We start from the raw sequence: 16,480 nt of genomic DNA on the forward strand, positions 1-16,480 counted from the left end.
GGAAATGACTGAAGAACAGATGTGAAGGCGGGCGAGATAACTAAGAGACGTGCAGTGAATGCAGTGGAAGTCTTTTATAATATTTTAACTAAGATTTATATATTGTAATGTTTTAAGCATGAATTTGGTAATATTATTGGTTATGAAAAGTATTTTCTTTTTTCAGTTTGCATTTTGGAAAACATGTATATAAATGTGTTTACAGTGTTATGTATTGTTTTTTGTTTCTTTTTCTTTTCTTGTAAAATTCAATAAAAATTAATAATAATAATAAATTAGGATACAATACTGGGGGGGGGGGTGCGGTGCAGGGGCCAGAACCAGAAGCAAAGAAAGCGTACACAGTACCAATGGCCTAGGAATACAACAGCGATTCTGCTCGGCACCTAAAAAGCATTACGGCAGGAGGCCAGTGGAATAGGCAGGCTTATCTCACTTCAGAATGGGGACTTTCCAAAGCTGGCCCTCCAACAAAGATCTCAACAGTGAGACAAGTTCGTAATCTGGGCTGCGTGCTTTGATTCACAAGCCTAAAAGCCTTATGGCCTTATCGGCAAGTCCGAATGGCGTCTCTGCATTGATAACATACGGGTGGGGTAAGGGGAAGAGTGACAGAGAAGGCAGAAAGCTGTGCTTGGAGACAAAAGCCTTATCCTCATTTATTATCAGTTTAGTATCCTGCTCTACTGTTGGGGCATAAGCAGGCGAATGAGTCAGCAGACAGGCTGGAGAGAAATCAAATAGCAGCGGGACCGAGAGTTTTCACTCTTACACATGCGGGAAGCTAGAAAGGATCCTTCAACGCAGAAATGAGAGAAGCGGCTCTATCTGGTGCTAATGGATAAATTAATAAAACACAGTACAGTGGTACCTCGGGTTAAGAACTTAATTCATTCCAGAGGTCCGTTCTTAACCTGAAACTGTTCTTAACCTGAAGCACCACTTTAGCTAATGGGGCCTCTGCACGATTTCTGTTCTCATCCTGAGGTAAAGTTCTTAACCCGAGGTACTATTTCTGGGTTAGCGGAGTCTGTAACCTGAAGCGTCTGTAACCCAAGGTACCACTGTAAAAGAAATCCAGAGTCTTCATTTATTCATATTACTGGGACTTTAAACTGTATTTAACGCACACACCCAACGCATAAACATAGCTCAGGAACACTCTCCTCTACCCCTGCGGTTTTTAAGCAGAGTTTGGATGGCCATCTGTCATGGATGCTTTGGTTGAGATCCCTGCATTGAGGGGGGGTTGGACTAGATGACCCTCAGGGTCCCTTGCAGTGTGGTGTAGTGGTTAAGAGCGGTAGTCTTGTAATCTGGGGAACTGGGTTCGCGTCTCCGCTCCTCCACATGCAGCTGCTGGGTGACCTTGGGCCAGTCACACTTCTCTGAAGTCTCTCAGCCCCACTCACCTCACAGAGTGTTTGTTGTGGAGGAGGAAGGGAAAGGAGGTTGTTAGCCGCTTTGAGACTCCTTCGGGTAGTGATAAAGCGGGATATCAAATCCAAACTCTTCTTTATGTTGTTGGGCTCCAACTCCCATCAGCCCCAGCCAGCATGGCCAATGGTGCAGGATGATGGGAGTTGTAGTCCCAGAAGGGTAACATATAGCCTGTCCCTGATCTACTTCATCAAGATCTGAATCTCCCCCTCCCCTTATGGCTTCCAGGTGCCATAAGAAAGCTGAAGAGATAGCGCAGGATAATGCACACCCCGGAAGTGATCTCTTTCAGCTTCTGCCTTCTGGAAGAAGGTACAGGGTTATAAAGACTAGGACTAGCCGTCTAAGAAACAGTTTCTATCCAAATGTGATTTTGGTTTTAAATGCAGTGTAAGGAGTCTCTATGGGAGTATATTGTATTTAATTATGGGGTATCAGAGTTTTTAGGGAGCTAACCAGGTTGGGATAGCTGGGATAGCAGGCTTGTTGGTTTTTGAATGTCTTATGTAGATTTTTTCAATTTCGTTGTTCTGTATGGGACAAAGACAATAAGATTATCGTATCGTATGTATGGAAGTGAGAGCTGGACCATAAAGAAGACTGATCGCCAAAGAATTGATGCTTTTGAATTCTGGTGCTGGAGGAGACTCTTGAGAGTCCCATGGACTGCAAGAAGATCAAACCTCTCCATTCTTAAGGAAATCAGCCCTGAGTGCTCACTGGAAGGACAGATCGTGAAGCTGAGGCTCCAATACTTTGGCCACCTCATGAGAAGAGAAGACTCCCTGGAAAAGACCCTGATGTTGGGAAAGATGGAGGGCACAAGGAGAAGGGGACGACAGAGGACGAGATGGTAGGGCAGTGTTCTCGAAGCTATCAGCATGAGTTTGACCAAACTGCGGGAGGCAGTGGAAGACAGGAGTGCCTGGTGTGCTCTTCTGGTCCATGGGGTCATGAAGAGTCAGACACGACTAAACGACTAAACAACAACAACAACAATTGTATCGTATCTCAACCTGGGTGAGAGGGTCTTCTTGCGGCTTCCAAAAGCTCACCTGGACTGCCATGGCGTGATTACACCATCATCTGGACCCCCAATCAGAACCATCTTTCGGATCCGCAGGAAATTTCTCTTCCAGGCTGTATTGGGGGGGGGGGAGAGAGAGAGAGGCAAAAGATTCAGAAATCTGGTCACAAAAGTCACTGTGGAGACTCTTCTCCTTTGTCCCATTCCTCTGCCCCTAACAGACAACAACCGATCTCTCCTCACTCTGAATTCTCTGAGATGTGGACCTGAGGTAATCTACATAATTTGCTCCTGCAAGAGGTAGTGATGGCCAGCAACTTAAATTTTATTATGGCCTCACAAATTGTGGTGGGAAGGTGGGGACAGAAACAAATGAGAAACTGAAAGAAAGCAAAACTGATAGATGTGCCCATTTCCTACTGATCTCACAGTGCCTTGCTGTTTAGAAGTCTTAAGGTAAACTGCAGTAAAAAAAGAGGAATAAGCTGTGATGACTTGTTTTCTGGCTCTGCTCCCGTACTTTTAGTTCGTTCAAATATTTGTCGCCTGCCTTTCTTCCTATGAGGACCCGCAAGACAGCTTGAAGTATAAAAACTAGATAGCAGGTGATTAAAATAAAGCAAAACGGGGGGGAAATACCCAGTGAAAAGTCATCAAACACAACACACACAGCACAGTCAGCAAGCAGTCTGTGGCAGGAATTCAGGATCCAACTGCATCAGTTCCAAAAAGGATTGGCAAAACAAAACACAGAAAGGTTTTTACAAGCCTTTCTATAGTTGCCACAGCTGAACTGGCCTGGCAAACCTTTCTGGAGAATTCCAGCAGCCTGACATATAAACTTTTAGCAAGCAAGGATTTCCCCACCCCACCCCCCACATTTTAACTCTCCCATTTTGGGAAAAGTTTAACTTGAGGCAGCAGCATTCGAGCAAACAGAAGAACACTCCATCTTCAAAACGTCGTGCTCGGTTGCCAGATGTTGTGGGCCAATAACTTGTTAAATTTCTGTGTCAGGATGCTGGCAAGGCCTTTTTTTTAAAATTAAAAAAACAGAGCTACCCTATTCAACTTGAGACTTGGCCTGGTTGTAACACCTCAGAGGCAGTAAAAGACTATGAGGACCACAAGGGTTAAGGGCAGGATGGGGGGGGGGGAGCCATGTTTATTCTTCATGGATCAACTGGAATTGGGGGGTGTCGGTGGTTATTATTATTATTATTATTATTATTATTATTATTATTGTTGTTGTTAAGTTGTGGGTGAACATATCAGACGACAAAGCGATTCTTCAAACAGCTCTTGTTTATTCACAGGCCAGGACAGAACTGAACTGAAGGGTTCAGTCAGCCTGCTTATATAGAGCTCCAGTACAACGTAACTGTAACAACTTTCTAAAACTATCCAATCACTGAACGTCACTTTCGATCCTTCATTTGCATAACTATCTACAGTAGCCCCCTGCTGGCCCAGGGTGAGAACTTCAGTACATAACAATTATTATTATTATTATTATTATTATTATTATTATCATCATCATCATCATCATCATCATCAAAGCACAACACTCTTGCAGATGAAGGGGAAGAAGCAGACACTATCATGGCAGACACTTTTCTCTCAACTCAGCACTGACATTGGAAGTGAATCAGAACAGGGAGGAAAATGTTTGAGAAAGGAATTGGGGAGACACCTGAACGAACAAACGTGGCACCCACCGACATGACTAGTTTGGCCCTAGGAGGATAATTTGTAAGCTAGGAAGCCCCCGTTTCAATTTTCTCTTCAGCCATTGCTTTGCTGTGGGTGTGTATTTAGTGACGGAGTTCTCCTACCACCTCAGGAAGGAAATTATGAGCAAGACTATAAACATTTAAACATATGTTTAAAGAAGGTTGGAAAACGTTTATAGAATATAGGGAGGAAAATTGTGTTTATTTGAAAACGTGGGCAGCATTAAGATAAACTCAACAGTGTAAATAGCTTTTGATGGATTTAATAATGGAATACTGACTGGTTTAGTTTATATAAAATATGCAGGGATTTATGTTTTGGAAAATGAACCATGGAAAGAGAAGAAAGGAAGTCATTGGTGTTTTAAGGTTGTTCGAATGAATTTTCTAAAATGTAAAACAGAAACTGTAATAAAAATTATAGAAGAAAAAAAAGAAATTACGAGGTAGACTGCCTGAGAGACCTAGCTGACCAAAGATTAGCAACACAGACCTAAGTCGCCCAAGGCTGTGGGGCTGTATGGACAGGGTTGTCGGGATAAGACAAGCATCATCTGTAAGTGGGGATGTGGGGTAGGCCTCCCAAGTGGGGCTAGCCTACCACTCCCCCTTTTACATTGGGAACTGAGGAGCAGACCACTTTATTACCTGTTGCGTTGGGATGGAGCCTCTCATCATTCAACAGAGCCAGGAAGTTGCTATTGTTGAGGTAAAGATCCCGATGATGTGGATCTGAAAAAGGCAGAGAAATCTCGTTTGCTTTCTACACTGGCCTTTTCCCACAGAACCCAGGAGACAGGCTCCAACTCCTCCCTCCCCCTTATTTTTAATATAAAATAAATAAATAACATTTAAAAAACCAGTCTCTTTTTTGCGGGGGGGGGGGGGACAAAGGCTTTAGATTTGAACATAGCCCTGGAACTTATTTTTATTGGCAGGTTTTATCTCTGGAACAAGCGTAGCAGTAGCAAGAAGCCGCAACTGACTCAGAGCATGCACAGAGTGCATTTCCCTGCAACGGAATAACTCTTATTTATTTTGTCTCCAACAGGGGACACCGGTGGCGCTGTGGGTTAAACCACAGAGCCTAGGACTTGCCGATCAGAAGGTCAGCGGTTCAAATCCCCACTATGGGGTGAGCTCCCGTTGCTCGGTCCCTGCTCCTGCCCACCTAGCAGTTCGAAAGCATGTCAAAGTGCAAGTAGATCAATAGGTACCGCTCCGGCGGGAAGGTAAACAGCGTCTCCGTGCGCTGCTCTGGTTCGCCAGAAGCGGCTTAGTCATGCTGGCCACATGACCCGGAAGCTGTACGCCGGCTCCCTCGGCCAGTAAAGCAAGATGAGCGCCGCAACCCCAGAGTCGGTCACGACTGGACCTAATGGTCAGGGGTCCCTTTACCTTTACCTAGTCTGACAATCTAACCACTACAACCATGCAGACTACTCCCAGAGACCAGGGATCCCGACGTACAAAACCACTCTCCTTCTCCAACCCATCTACCCAAATTTGCTTTGTATTCATCATTCCTGGCAGATCAGTGGTGGTGACCCACTGGTTCACAACCCCCATTATACTCGCTGGCCCCCCAAAAGAGGCAGATTTCGGGGAGCGCAACCGGCTCACCGGGTGGCGAGCCAAGAGGATGCTACAACAACGATGATGGACCGGAACACGAAAGGCGGGAAGGATGCCCAATTGAGGCATCGCACAGGGCACCACTGAATCTTTAAAGCTGAAAGTCTGCCACTGCCTTCAAGCCACAGCTACCTGCACCTATAGCAGACCTGACACAGGACATCAGGTGTGGGGCAGGTAAAGATTCATCTCAGCCAATCAGCTGGTTGCTGGCACTACCAAAGAGTTACGGACATAACTTGATTCCAAAATAAGAGGAGCATTACTAAACAACAATGACAACAACAACAACTTGTTATTTATACCCTGCCCATCTGGCTGGGTTTCCCCAGCCACTCTGGGCGGCTTCCAACTGAATATTTAAAACAATACAGTGTCAGACATTAAAAACCTCCCTAAACAGGGCCGCCTTCAGTTGTCTTTTAAAAGTAAAATAGTTGTTTATTGCCTTGACATCTGCTGGGAGGGTGTTCCACAGGGCAGGCGCCACTACCGAGAAGGCCCTCTGCCTGGTTCCCTGTAACCTCACTTCTCGCAGTGAGGGAACCGCCAGAAGGCCTTCGGCGCTGGACCTCAGTGTCCGGGCAGAACGATGGGGGTGGAGACGCTCCTTCAGGTATACAGGACCGAGGACGTTTAGGGCTTTAAAGGTCAGCACCAACACTTTGAATTGTGCTCGGAATGTACTGGGAGCCAGTGTAGGTCTTTCAGGACCGGTGTTATATGGTCTCAGCGGCCGCTCCCAGTCACCAGTCTAGCTGCCATATTCTGAATTAGTTGTAGTTTCCGGGTCACCTTCAAAGGTAGCCCCACGTAGAGCGCATTGCAGTAGTTCAAGCGGGAGATAACCAGAGCATGCACCACTCAGGCGAGACAGTCTGCAGGCAGGTAGGGTCTCAGCCTGCGTACCAGATGGAGCTGATAAACAACTCTACAATAAATGGCTTTGACCAGTCAAGTAATTAGTCTCCTAATACAGTATTAATGTATGGAGATGGAAATTCAAAAGGAATCTGTGTTCATCTTCTAATCTATTTCCTTTTTAGAAACTCCCTCCCATACACCCAAACTCTTATTTCGCACTGTGCAATTCTTTTTCTTTTTACAATGTGCATAATGTGTCTAGATATAAATTCGGATTAACCCTGGTGGAGTTGGAACACAGCCATTGTGGCTAGTAGCAGCCATCAATATCCTCCATGAATATGCCTAATTCTGAGCAAAGGGAAGTCTGGGAAAAGGAAAGTCACTTGACAGGAGAGAATTGTAGAATTGGAATGACCCCGAGAGTCATCTAGTCCAGGAATGCAGAAGAAGAAGAAGAGTTTGGATTTGATATCCTGCCTTTCACTCCCTTTAAGGAGTCTCAAAGTGACTAACATTCTCCTTTCCCTTCCTCCCCCACAACAAACACTCTGTGAGGTGAGTGGGGCTGAGAGACTTCAGAGAAGTGTGACTGGCCCAAGGTCACCCAGCAGCTGCATGTGGAGGAGCGGAGACGCGAACCCAGTTCACCAGATTATGAGTCCACTGCTCTTAACCACTACACCACACTGGCTCTCAGGAGATCACTTTTGCAGGAATAACTTTTGAATAATCCCTGACAGATGTCCCTCCAACCTCTGCTTAAAAAACCCCCCAATTTAATATAATTCATATAACGCTCAAACATCAAAACATCTAAGTCACGTTTACGTGAAAAGGATACACAGCCCAGGCCTCAGTACAGTGGTACCTCGGGTTACAGACGCTTCAGGTTACAGACTCCGCTAACCCAGAAATAGTACCTTGGGTTAAGAACTTTGCTTCAGGATGAGAACAGAAATCGCGCAGTGGTGGCACGGCGGCAGCGGGAGGCCCCATTAGCTAAAGTGGTACCTCAGGTTAAGAACAGTTTCAGGTTAAGAACGGACCTCCAGAACGAATTAAGTACGAAACCAGAGGTACCACTGTACTGAGGTCGAAGAAATGGATCCTTGTTAGTTCCTGCAACTGAGACCACTAAGAGCCAGAAGAAGAAAGCAAATGCCAGATTATCAGCTACAGCCATCTTCAAAGTGTCACGAGATTCTGTTGTTGTCACTGCAACAGACTAACATAATTTATTATGGCATAGGTTGCACACTTCATCAAACTGCGGGAAATCTCACAGCTGCCGATGACTCACACAAGTAAGCCAAGCCAAATACTATTTGAGGTCACTGGTTTTTCTGGTCTGGAGGGCAATGCCTTTATGATACTTTATGACATCTAAATAAGAGCATAAACATGAGCAATGACCATCTACGGAGTAATTTCAGGGCAAGTTTAAGCAATCCCAATATCCTGCTTCCTGGTAGTGGCAAATTTCCGGTGTTCCAAAAGACAGGATGATGGATGGGAAATCCACAATGGAGCCATCAGAGCTAGTCCCTAAGGGTTAAAAGTATTAGCTGCTTCTTATCTGTCCTCAGCCACAAATGGTCCTTGCAAGCTGCTCTCTCTCTCACCCTCAAGGATACTGATTCGAAATATGGGGATGATAACCTGGCCTACCTTACAGGGCCGTTGTAAGCACTGCCAAAATAACGTAAGCAAAAGCTGTTTTGGCAAGTCAAATTGTCAAATAACAGGTGGTGGTGGAGGAACAGGGATAGCTGTGGATTCTTCTTGGGCTGTGTTTTCTGCAGATTCTCCCATATTGATAATCGTCATCATCATCATCTAAATAAACATTGAGGTCCAAACTCTCATGCAAGGCCTATTGCATGTATGCAACTTACATTCTTGTAAATTGGGTATGTAAATGAGAGCTACTGGGAAGCCTCAGAAACCCCAGGGCTGCTGGGATAGCTCAGTTGGTAGAACATTTCCATTTCCTCGGTCCACTATATCTGAAGGAGCATTTCCACCCCCATCATTCTGCCCGGACACTGAGGTCCAGCGCCAAGGGCCTTCGGGCGGTTCCCTCACTACGAGAAGCCAGGTTACAGGGAACCAGGCAGAGGGCCTTCTCGGTAGTGGCACCCGCCCTGTGGAACGCCCTCCCACCAGATGTCAAAGAAAACAACTACTACCAGACTTTTAGAAGACATCTGAAGGTAGGCCTGTTTAGGGAAGCTTTTAATGTTTGATGCATTACTGTATTTTAATATTTTGTTGGAAGCTGCCCAAAGTGGCTGGGGAAGCCCAGCCAGATGGGCGGGGTATAAATAATAATAATAAATTATTATTATGACCCTCATGGTCCCTTCCAACACTACAGTTCTATGATCTGTGATCTCGGTAGTAGCAATAATAGCAGCAGCAGCAGCAATCTCACCATTCCAGTAGTTACAGATTGAGAAATCCTGGCCCAGCTGCGTGTAGCATAAACGGTACAGGTTGGATTTCATGTGCTCCGGAAAGAGCCACTTCAAGTACTTGGTGTCTGAAATGACAAAAGGAATCAAAGGAGAGTGAGCACAGACTTTGCTTCTCCCTCTGCGGTTCTTACCGTATTTTTTGCTCTATAAGATGCACCAGACCACAAGACACACCTAGTTTTTGGAGGAGGAAAACAAGAAAAAATATATTCTGAATCTCAGAAGCCAGAACAGCAAGAGGGATTGCTGCGCAGTGAAAGCAGCAGTCCCTCTTGCTGTTCTGGCTTCTGGGATAGCTGCGCAGCCTGCATTCGCTCCGTAAGACGCACACACATTTCCCCTTACTTTTTAGGAGGGAAAAAGTGAGTCTTATAGAGCAAATAATACGGTATTTATTTCATTTATTTCATCCATGCTTACCATGAGACACACCTAAGCAAATTTACAAGATAATGAAGGAACAGTTACATATACAGTGGTACCTCGTGTTACATACTGTCAGGGACTCAGCGGGAGCGCAGGGAGGAGAGGAGATGGAAAGCGAGGGGGAGCAATCCGAGGGCAGCGTAGGAGAATATGACAGCAGCCCGATAGATTCCATGAGCCTCTCCAGCGAATCGGAAGATTCACAGAAGGGGGCGCCGATGGGCAGGGCAAGGGGCGACCCAAGGGGGACACCCCAGAAGCAAGGGGCCAGCGGGGACTCCCAGAGCAGCAGTTGGAAATCAGGACCAGCTTCCCCACCAGAGCGTAGTGGGGGGGAGGAGTCCCAGGTGTCAGAGCCCACATATGCACCACCAGCGAGAGAAGATGAGTCAGGGTGGACCACGCCTCCATCGGAGAGCGAGTTAACGGTCAAGAGGAAAGTTGCAGGCTGGGCGCGTGCGCCAAGTTCAAAGGTACAGGCGAGCGGCACAGAAGGTAGCCCGGATAGGGAACCAGGTCCTAAAGCCCGCCGGAAGGAGGGGCAAGAATCGTCAGGGTCAGCGTCAGAGGAGTCCAGGAAGGATGAGACCCTAGCGGGCAGGAGGGCCCAGAGGAGAAAGGAACTTAGAAAGAGGTGGAGCAAAGCGAGAGTCTTAAACTGGTGTGGAAGGGGAGGAGACTCAGACGGGACTTCGCCGGTCTAAGGTCGAGACGTAGAGCTGCACGCTGCGGCTTTAAAATGGAAACTGAATCGCAATAAAGACTTTTGTACATAACTACAGCCTAGCGTTGGTCCTCTGTGAGCTGGGACCTGGAGGCAGCTCTGACACATACGCTTCAGGTTACAGCCTCCACTAACCCGGAAATAGTGCTTCAGGTTAAGAACTTTGCTTCAGGATGAGAACAGAAATCGTGCTCCGGCAGCACAGCGGCAGCAGGAGGCCCCATTAGCTAAAGTGGTGCTTCAGGTTGAGAACAGTTTCAGGTTAAGAACGGACCTCCAGAACAAATTAAGTACTTAACCCGAGGTACCACTGTACAGTGGACGCTCGGGTTGCGAACGTGATCCTTGCGGGAGGCACATTCGCAACCCGCAGTGTTTGCAACCCGCATATGTAAAATCTTTTTTAAAAAATAAATAAATAAATATACTTTTATATAGAGAGGGGTGAGAGAGAAAAGGATCAAGCAGCACTCAAGCTTGCTCTTGTTGTTGAGTCGGAATCTCCCTTCTTGTAACTTGGAAGCCATTGGTTCGAGTCCTATTCTCCACAGCAGGAGAAAACATGCTTGTTCCCTCTTTCATGTTGACAGCCTTTGAGATATTTGAAGATGGCTCTCCTATCTCTGCTCTGTCTCCTCTTTCCCAGGCTAAACATACCCAGCTCCTTCGACCGTTCCTCATAAGGCATGGTTTCCATGCCCTTGATCTTAGTCGCCCACCTCTGCGCATGTTCCAGCTTGTCAACACCCTTCCTAAATTGTGGTGCCCTGAATTGGGAAACAGTATTCCAGGCGTGGAATCACTGGCTTGCCCTTGCCCCACAACTTACCCCCATATTGCCCCATCTGTGGGGAAGAGAGAGAGATGAAGGTGTCCACGTTGTGGTCGGGTGTCGTGGAGAGGAGAGCGCGGCAGATGAGTCCTCCTGGAAGACAGAGGAAGGGGGGTCATATTTTAGAGGAAGAAGAACCCTAGTCCTGTATGATGTCAACCTTGTTCCACATTGCTTCATTTCTTTAAAAAATATATATATTTATTACAGGAAACACACACACAGCCCAAAGTGGTGGTCACTGCTCAGTCTTGTGGTGTCTGTTTACAGGTAAGAAGGAAGATCTTATGAAGGCCTTAAAATACAATGTACTGTACAGTGGTACCTCGGGTTACATACGCTTCAGGTTACATACGCTTCAGGTTACAGACTCCACTAACCCAGAAATATTACCTCAGGTTAAGAACTTTGCTTCAGGATGAGAACAGAAATCGTGCTCCGGCGGCGCGGCGGCAGCAGGAGGCCCCATTAGCTAAAGTGGTGCTTGAGGTTAAGAACAGTTTCAGGTTAAGAACAGACCTCCGGAACGAATTAAGTACTTAACCCAAGGTACCACTGTATTTTTCCGTGTATAAGACGAGGTTGTTTTACAGTGGTACCTTGGGTTAAGAACTTAATTTGTTCCCAAGGTCCGTTCTTAACCTGAAACTGTTCTTAACCTGAGGTACCACTTTAGCTAATGGGGCCTCCCGCTGCTGCTGTGCAATTTCTGTCCTTATTCTGAAGCAAAGTTCTTAACCCGAGGTAATATTTCTGAGTTAGCGGAGTCTGTAACCTGAAGCGTCTGTAACCTGAGGTACCACTGTATTTTAAAATTATGCTCAAAATTTGGGGTTGTCTTATACACGGATAGTGGAGAGGTGGGACAGGCGATTGGTGGCTGCCGCGAGCTGGAGATTGTCAGTGGCGTTTTTGTGGGTGATTGGTGGGTGCGGCAAGGTCCGCTGGCTATTGGCTGCTGTGGCAATTACTGTGGGCGATTGGCGCTTGCTTAAGGCGGGAGTGCAGACGATTGGTGGCTTCATTGATGTGCGTGCGATTGGCTTTGGCGGTCCGGCGAGTGAGGGACTTTCGGCAACCCCCTCAAAAAGTTCAGAAACTGTGGGCAATCCCCCCCAAAAGCTCAACAACCCTGGGTGATCTCCCCCACCCACACTTTCTCAATTTGGAGTCCCAAAAAAGAGTCTATGAAGAAACCCTTCCTGGTACCCCACATTTAAATTCTTTCCTGGTCTCTTTGCTGGCCCTAGTAGGACCAACGTGGCCAGTTAGCCCTGGTGATCATTTGATGTCTACTGGCTGGGGTGTTTTGTTCCCCCCCTCCCTGAAATGATCCCTGAATTTTTGGAATTTTATTGATATTGATGCTGCATTTTAGGTTGTATTTTATGCTGGTTTTTTATTATTTATTTATTAAAGTTCTTACGTTACATCGTCAGATATGGTCATATTACATCACAAAACTTATTATACTGTAATTTCCAACCTGTATGTATACTTTACATACATAAAGAAAAAAGAAAAAGGAAAAAAATACCAAAAATAAAAAGCTATTCCAAACTTACTCCGAAATCATATATATACCAACACTTTGGACTTCCTGTCTATCCAGTTGTATATTCCCTTTTTTTTTTTTTTACAAAAAAGAATGTACTCTTATTATTGTATATTTCTTTACATTTTATCTAATACATTCCTATATCAATATGCACCCTTGGTCTTGTTTCTCAACTCAATCTCTCTCCAACGTCAATCGAATGCTTGCATACATAGGTTTTATGCTGCTTTTAACTCGCATTTTAATCCATGTTTTATATTTGCTGTTAGCCGCCCTGAGCCAGGTTTATAAACCGGGAAGGGCAGGGTATAAACAAAAAATTATTATTACTTCTTATTATTATTATACACGGGGGGGGGGGGGGCGTGTTATATACGGAAAAAACCATGGTGTTTCCCAGAGTAATCAGAAAATGATAATCTCTGCATAACACTGAGAAAAAAATCCTCTCTAAAACCCAGGATAATGGGCGTAACACCAGCAGCTGGACAGAGCAATGGTCCAATTCTGTATAAGGCAGGTCCCTGTGTTCCTGTGACCAGACAATGGGCCATTGGCTAGACCCAGAAAGAGCTTCTGAAGCCCTCGGCTCACACATACCTTGGGAGTAGCAGATGAGATGGACTCCATCAACAGCATTCTGCATGATGGGGTAAATGGCTTGCCGGAAACCTTCCACTTGCATCCAGAGAGGCTTCAGGCTCTCCGTGTGGTCAAACAAATCAATGACTGTGACGTTGGTACCCGGGTGGGTCTGCAAGGAAGTAGTGGGAACAGAGGGAGGGAGGGAGGGAGGGAGGGAGGGAGAAGAGATTCAAAAAGGGCTGAAAGCTCAACCTCCCTTGCAGCACCCAAGGTGGGCTGCTGCTGCCCCACCGAAAATACGTTTCTTAAAAAGTAAATATTAACTTCAGTTTTTGCAACACTGCTTTTCATGGCTAGCACTCGTGGCTCACATCATGCCAAGGCTATCTCCACACATGCATAGGAACTACTGTTCTGCTAAGTCATGGCTCCCCCCGCCCCCCGGCTGCAAAAAATTCTGGGAGCTGTAGTTTGTTTCGGGAGCAGAAAGTTGTTATTGTTGTTTACTCGTTTAGTTGTGTCTGACTCTTCGTGGCCCCGTGGGCCAGAGCACGCCAGGCACTCCTATCTTCCACTGCCTCCCGCAGTTTGGTCAGACTCATGCTGGTAGCTTCGAAAACACTGTCCAACCATCTCGTCCTCTGTCGTCCCCTTCTCCTTGTGCCCTCCATCTTTCCCAGCATCAGGGTCTTTTCCAGGGAGTCTTCTCTTCTCATGAGGTGGCCAAAGTATTGGAGCCTCAGCTTCAGGATCTGTCCTTCCCGTGAGCACTCAGGGCTGATTTCCTTCAGAATGGAGAGGTTTGATCTTGCAGTCCATGGGACTCTCAAGAGTCTCCTCCAGCACCATAATTCAAAAGCATCAATTCTTCGGCGATCAGCCTTCTTTATGGTTCAGCTCTCGTTAGTAGACTCCTCCCCCCCCAAACAGAACTATAGTTCCCAGAGCAGTTCAGCAATCTATCCCCCTCTCCCAGGGAATTCTGGGAATAGGAAACAATTCAGGAACGGAAATGAACAAATAAATTAAGAGTAGGATTAGGTAGAAAAAAGCACAGGCAGCGTGAGTTTGTCTGCCCATGCTATGATGCCCAATCCTCTTGCCTAGTTTAATCGTGCCTTATATCACTGGCAGAACCCTCACATTTTATAGGGAACTGGCAGCCGCAAAGTCCTGCTGCCATTACTGCCTAGCTGTGCCCCAAGACTCCACAAGGCAGTGCCCACATGTGGCACTGTGCAACAGCCGCTGCAAAGTCCAAAGTTAGCAATGCATTCTTAAGGACTAGAAACTTGTGCATTAAAAGGGTGGTGTAGCATGGGTTGCCAGTGCCCGGGGCTGCACGTAGGGGGTGGGAGGGAAATGGACGTAGCATGCATGCATGTAATAGTATCCATGTAACTCAGGAGATCACAGCTGCAGAGATAAGAAATGAAAGAGTCGTTCCATTGTCTGGAGAAGTCGCTTCCTGGTTCGCATGTGGATGCTGGTTTCAACGGAGCCCAACGACGGCAACGTGCAGCTGTATTGAGGCAGCACTGGGTGTTGAAATTTTGCACCCCTAACAATTTTGCAGGGGACGTGGGTGGCGCTGTGGGTTAAACCACAGAGCCTAGGGCTTGCCAATCAGAAGATCGGCAGTTCGAATCCCCGCGACGGGGTGAGCTCCAGTTGCTCGGTCCCTGCTCCTGCCCACCTAGCAGTTTGAAAGCATGTCAAAGTGCAAGTAGATAAATAGGTACTGCTCTGGCGGGAAGGTAAACGGCGTTTCCGTGCGCTGCTCTGGTTCGCCAGAAGCGGCTTAGTCATGCTGGCCACATGACCTGGAAGCTGTACGCCAGCTCCCTTGGCCAGTAAAGCGAGATGAGCACCGCAACCCCAGAGTTGGTCACGACTGGACCTAATGGTCAGCGGTCCCTTTACCTAACAATCCGAGGCAACTGCCTCTAAGGTATGCCACTACATTAAAAAAACCAAGCAAACATTCGGGAAACTGCATCCCATTCTGCATTTGCACAGTGTAATGCCACATACAGAGTGAGAGAGTCTTGCAAATGCTTTATCTGACTGGTGACCAGGGGCCAGTTAAGAACTCTCCTAGCCTTGTGGTTCTATTTCTGCAAACGAATTTGAGACAAGCAAGCACTCAGGAGTTGCCAGAACTCCATGCTTCCTCTTTCACTACCCAGGTAACTTGCCATTCCAGCCTAACCAGTGAATCCCAGTGCAGACATCAGCCTGCCATACAGGGATCTTTGCAACGGCTCCACCTGTGATGGCTCTGAGTCACACAGGGCCTGGAGAAGTAAATAACAACCCATCCCTGCCTCTTATTAGGAGAGATGTTTACACAATTATCCCTCCCGTATTAACACTGAGAAAAAGAGAGGTGGGGTGAAATCAGGGAAGAGGGCGAAGCATAAAGCCAGTTGGGTGTAGCTGCTATCTCAACGGTGGGGAATCTTTGGCCCTCCAGATGTTATTGTACTGCAACATCTGGAGGGCTAAATGTTCCCTAAACCGGGTGCGCATGTCAGGGGAGGACCCAGTGTGGTGTAGTGGTTAAGAGCGGTAGACTCGTAATCTGGTGAACCGGGTTCGCTTCCCCGCTCCTCCACATGCAGCTGCTGGGTGACCTTGGGCCAGTCACACTTCTCTGAAGTCTCTCAGCCCCACTCACCTCACAGAGTGTTTGTTGTGGGGGAGGAAGGGAAAGGAGAATGTGAGCCGCTTTGAGACTCCTTTGGGTAGTGATAAAGTGGGATATCAAATCCAAACTCCTCCTCCTCCTGTTTTGCCTTAAAACTTAACGGTGTGACGTTGAGCTGGTCGTTCTCTGTCTCTCAGCATGGAATACCTCATAGGGTTGTTGTTCTAAGGCATGGAATCACATTTGTTGTTGTTTAGTCATTTAGTCGTGTCTGACTCTTCGTGACCCCATGGACCAGAGCATGCCAGGCACTCCTGTCTTCCACTGCCTCCCGCAGTTTGGTCAGACTCATGCTGGTAGTTTCAATAACACTGTCCAACCATCTCATCCTCTGTCGTCCTCTTCTCCTTGTGCCCTCCATCTTTCCCAGCATCAGGGTCTTTTCCAGGGAGTCTTCTCTTCTCATGAGCTGGCCAAAGTATTGGAGCCTCAGCTTCACAATCTGTCCTTCCAGTGAGCACTCAGG

The 16,480-nt window shown here is 46.8% G+C and overlaps 1 protein-coding gene across 2 annotated transcripts in view; it reads right to left on the reverse strand.

Annotated features, from left to right (window-relative positions):
- Nucleotides 1-16,480, reverse strand: part of PPT2 (palmitoyl-protein thioesterase 2) — a 58,095-nt gene that overhangs the window by 9,865 nt on the left and 31,750 nt on the right. For both annotated transcript variants that reach the window (XR_013835274.1, XM_079964008.1), the window contains exons 3-7: nucleotides 13,320-13,473; nucleotides 11,159-11,254; nucleotides 9,137-9,244; nucleotides 4,849-4,932; nucleotides 2,496-2,580 (exon numbers count right to left, since the gene is read on the reverse strand). Coding sequence is in view for 1 of the 2 variants with exons in the window: in XM_079964008.1 (XP_079820134.1) it covers nucleotides 2,496-2,580; nucleotides 4,849-4,932; nucleotides 9,137-9,244; nucleotides 11,159-11,254; nucleotides 13,320-13,473 (527 nt within the window). In the remaining variant the exon portion in view is untranslated. The remainder of the gene's footprint in view (nucleotides 1-2,495; nucleotides 2,581-4,848; nucleotides 4,933-9,136; nucleotides 9,245-11,158; nucleotides 11,255-13,319; nucleotides 13,474-16,480) is intronic.

The sequence above is a fragment of the Podarcis cretensis genome, assembly GCF_951804945.1.
Source record: "Podarcis cretensis genome assembly, chromosome: 2".
NCBI lineage: Eukaryota > Metazoa > Chordata > Lepidosauria > Squamata > Lacertidae > Podarcis > Podarcis cretensis.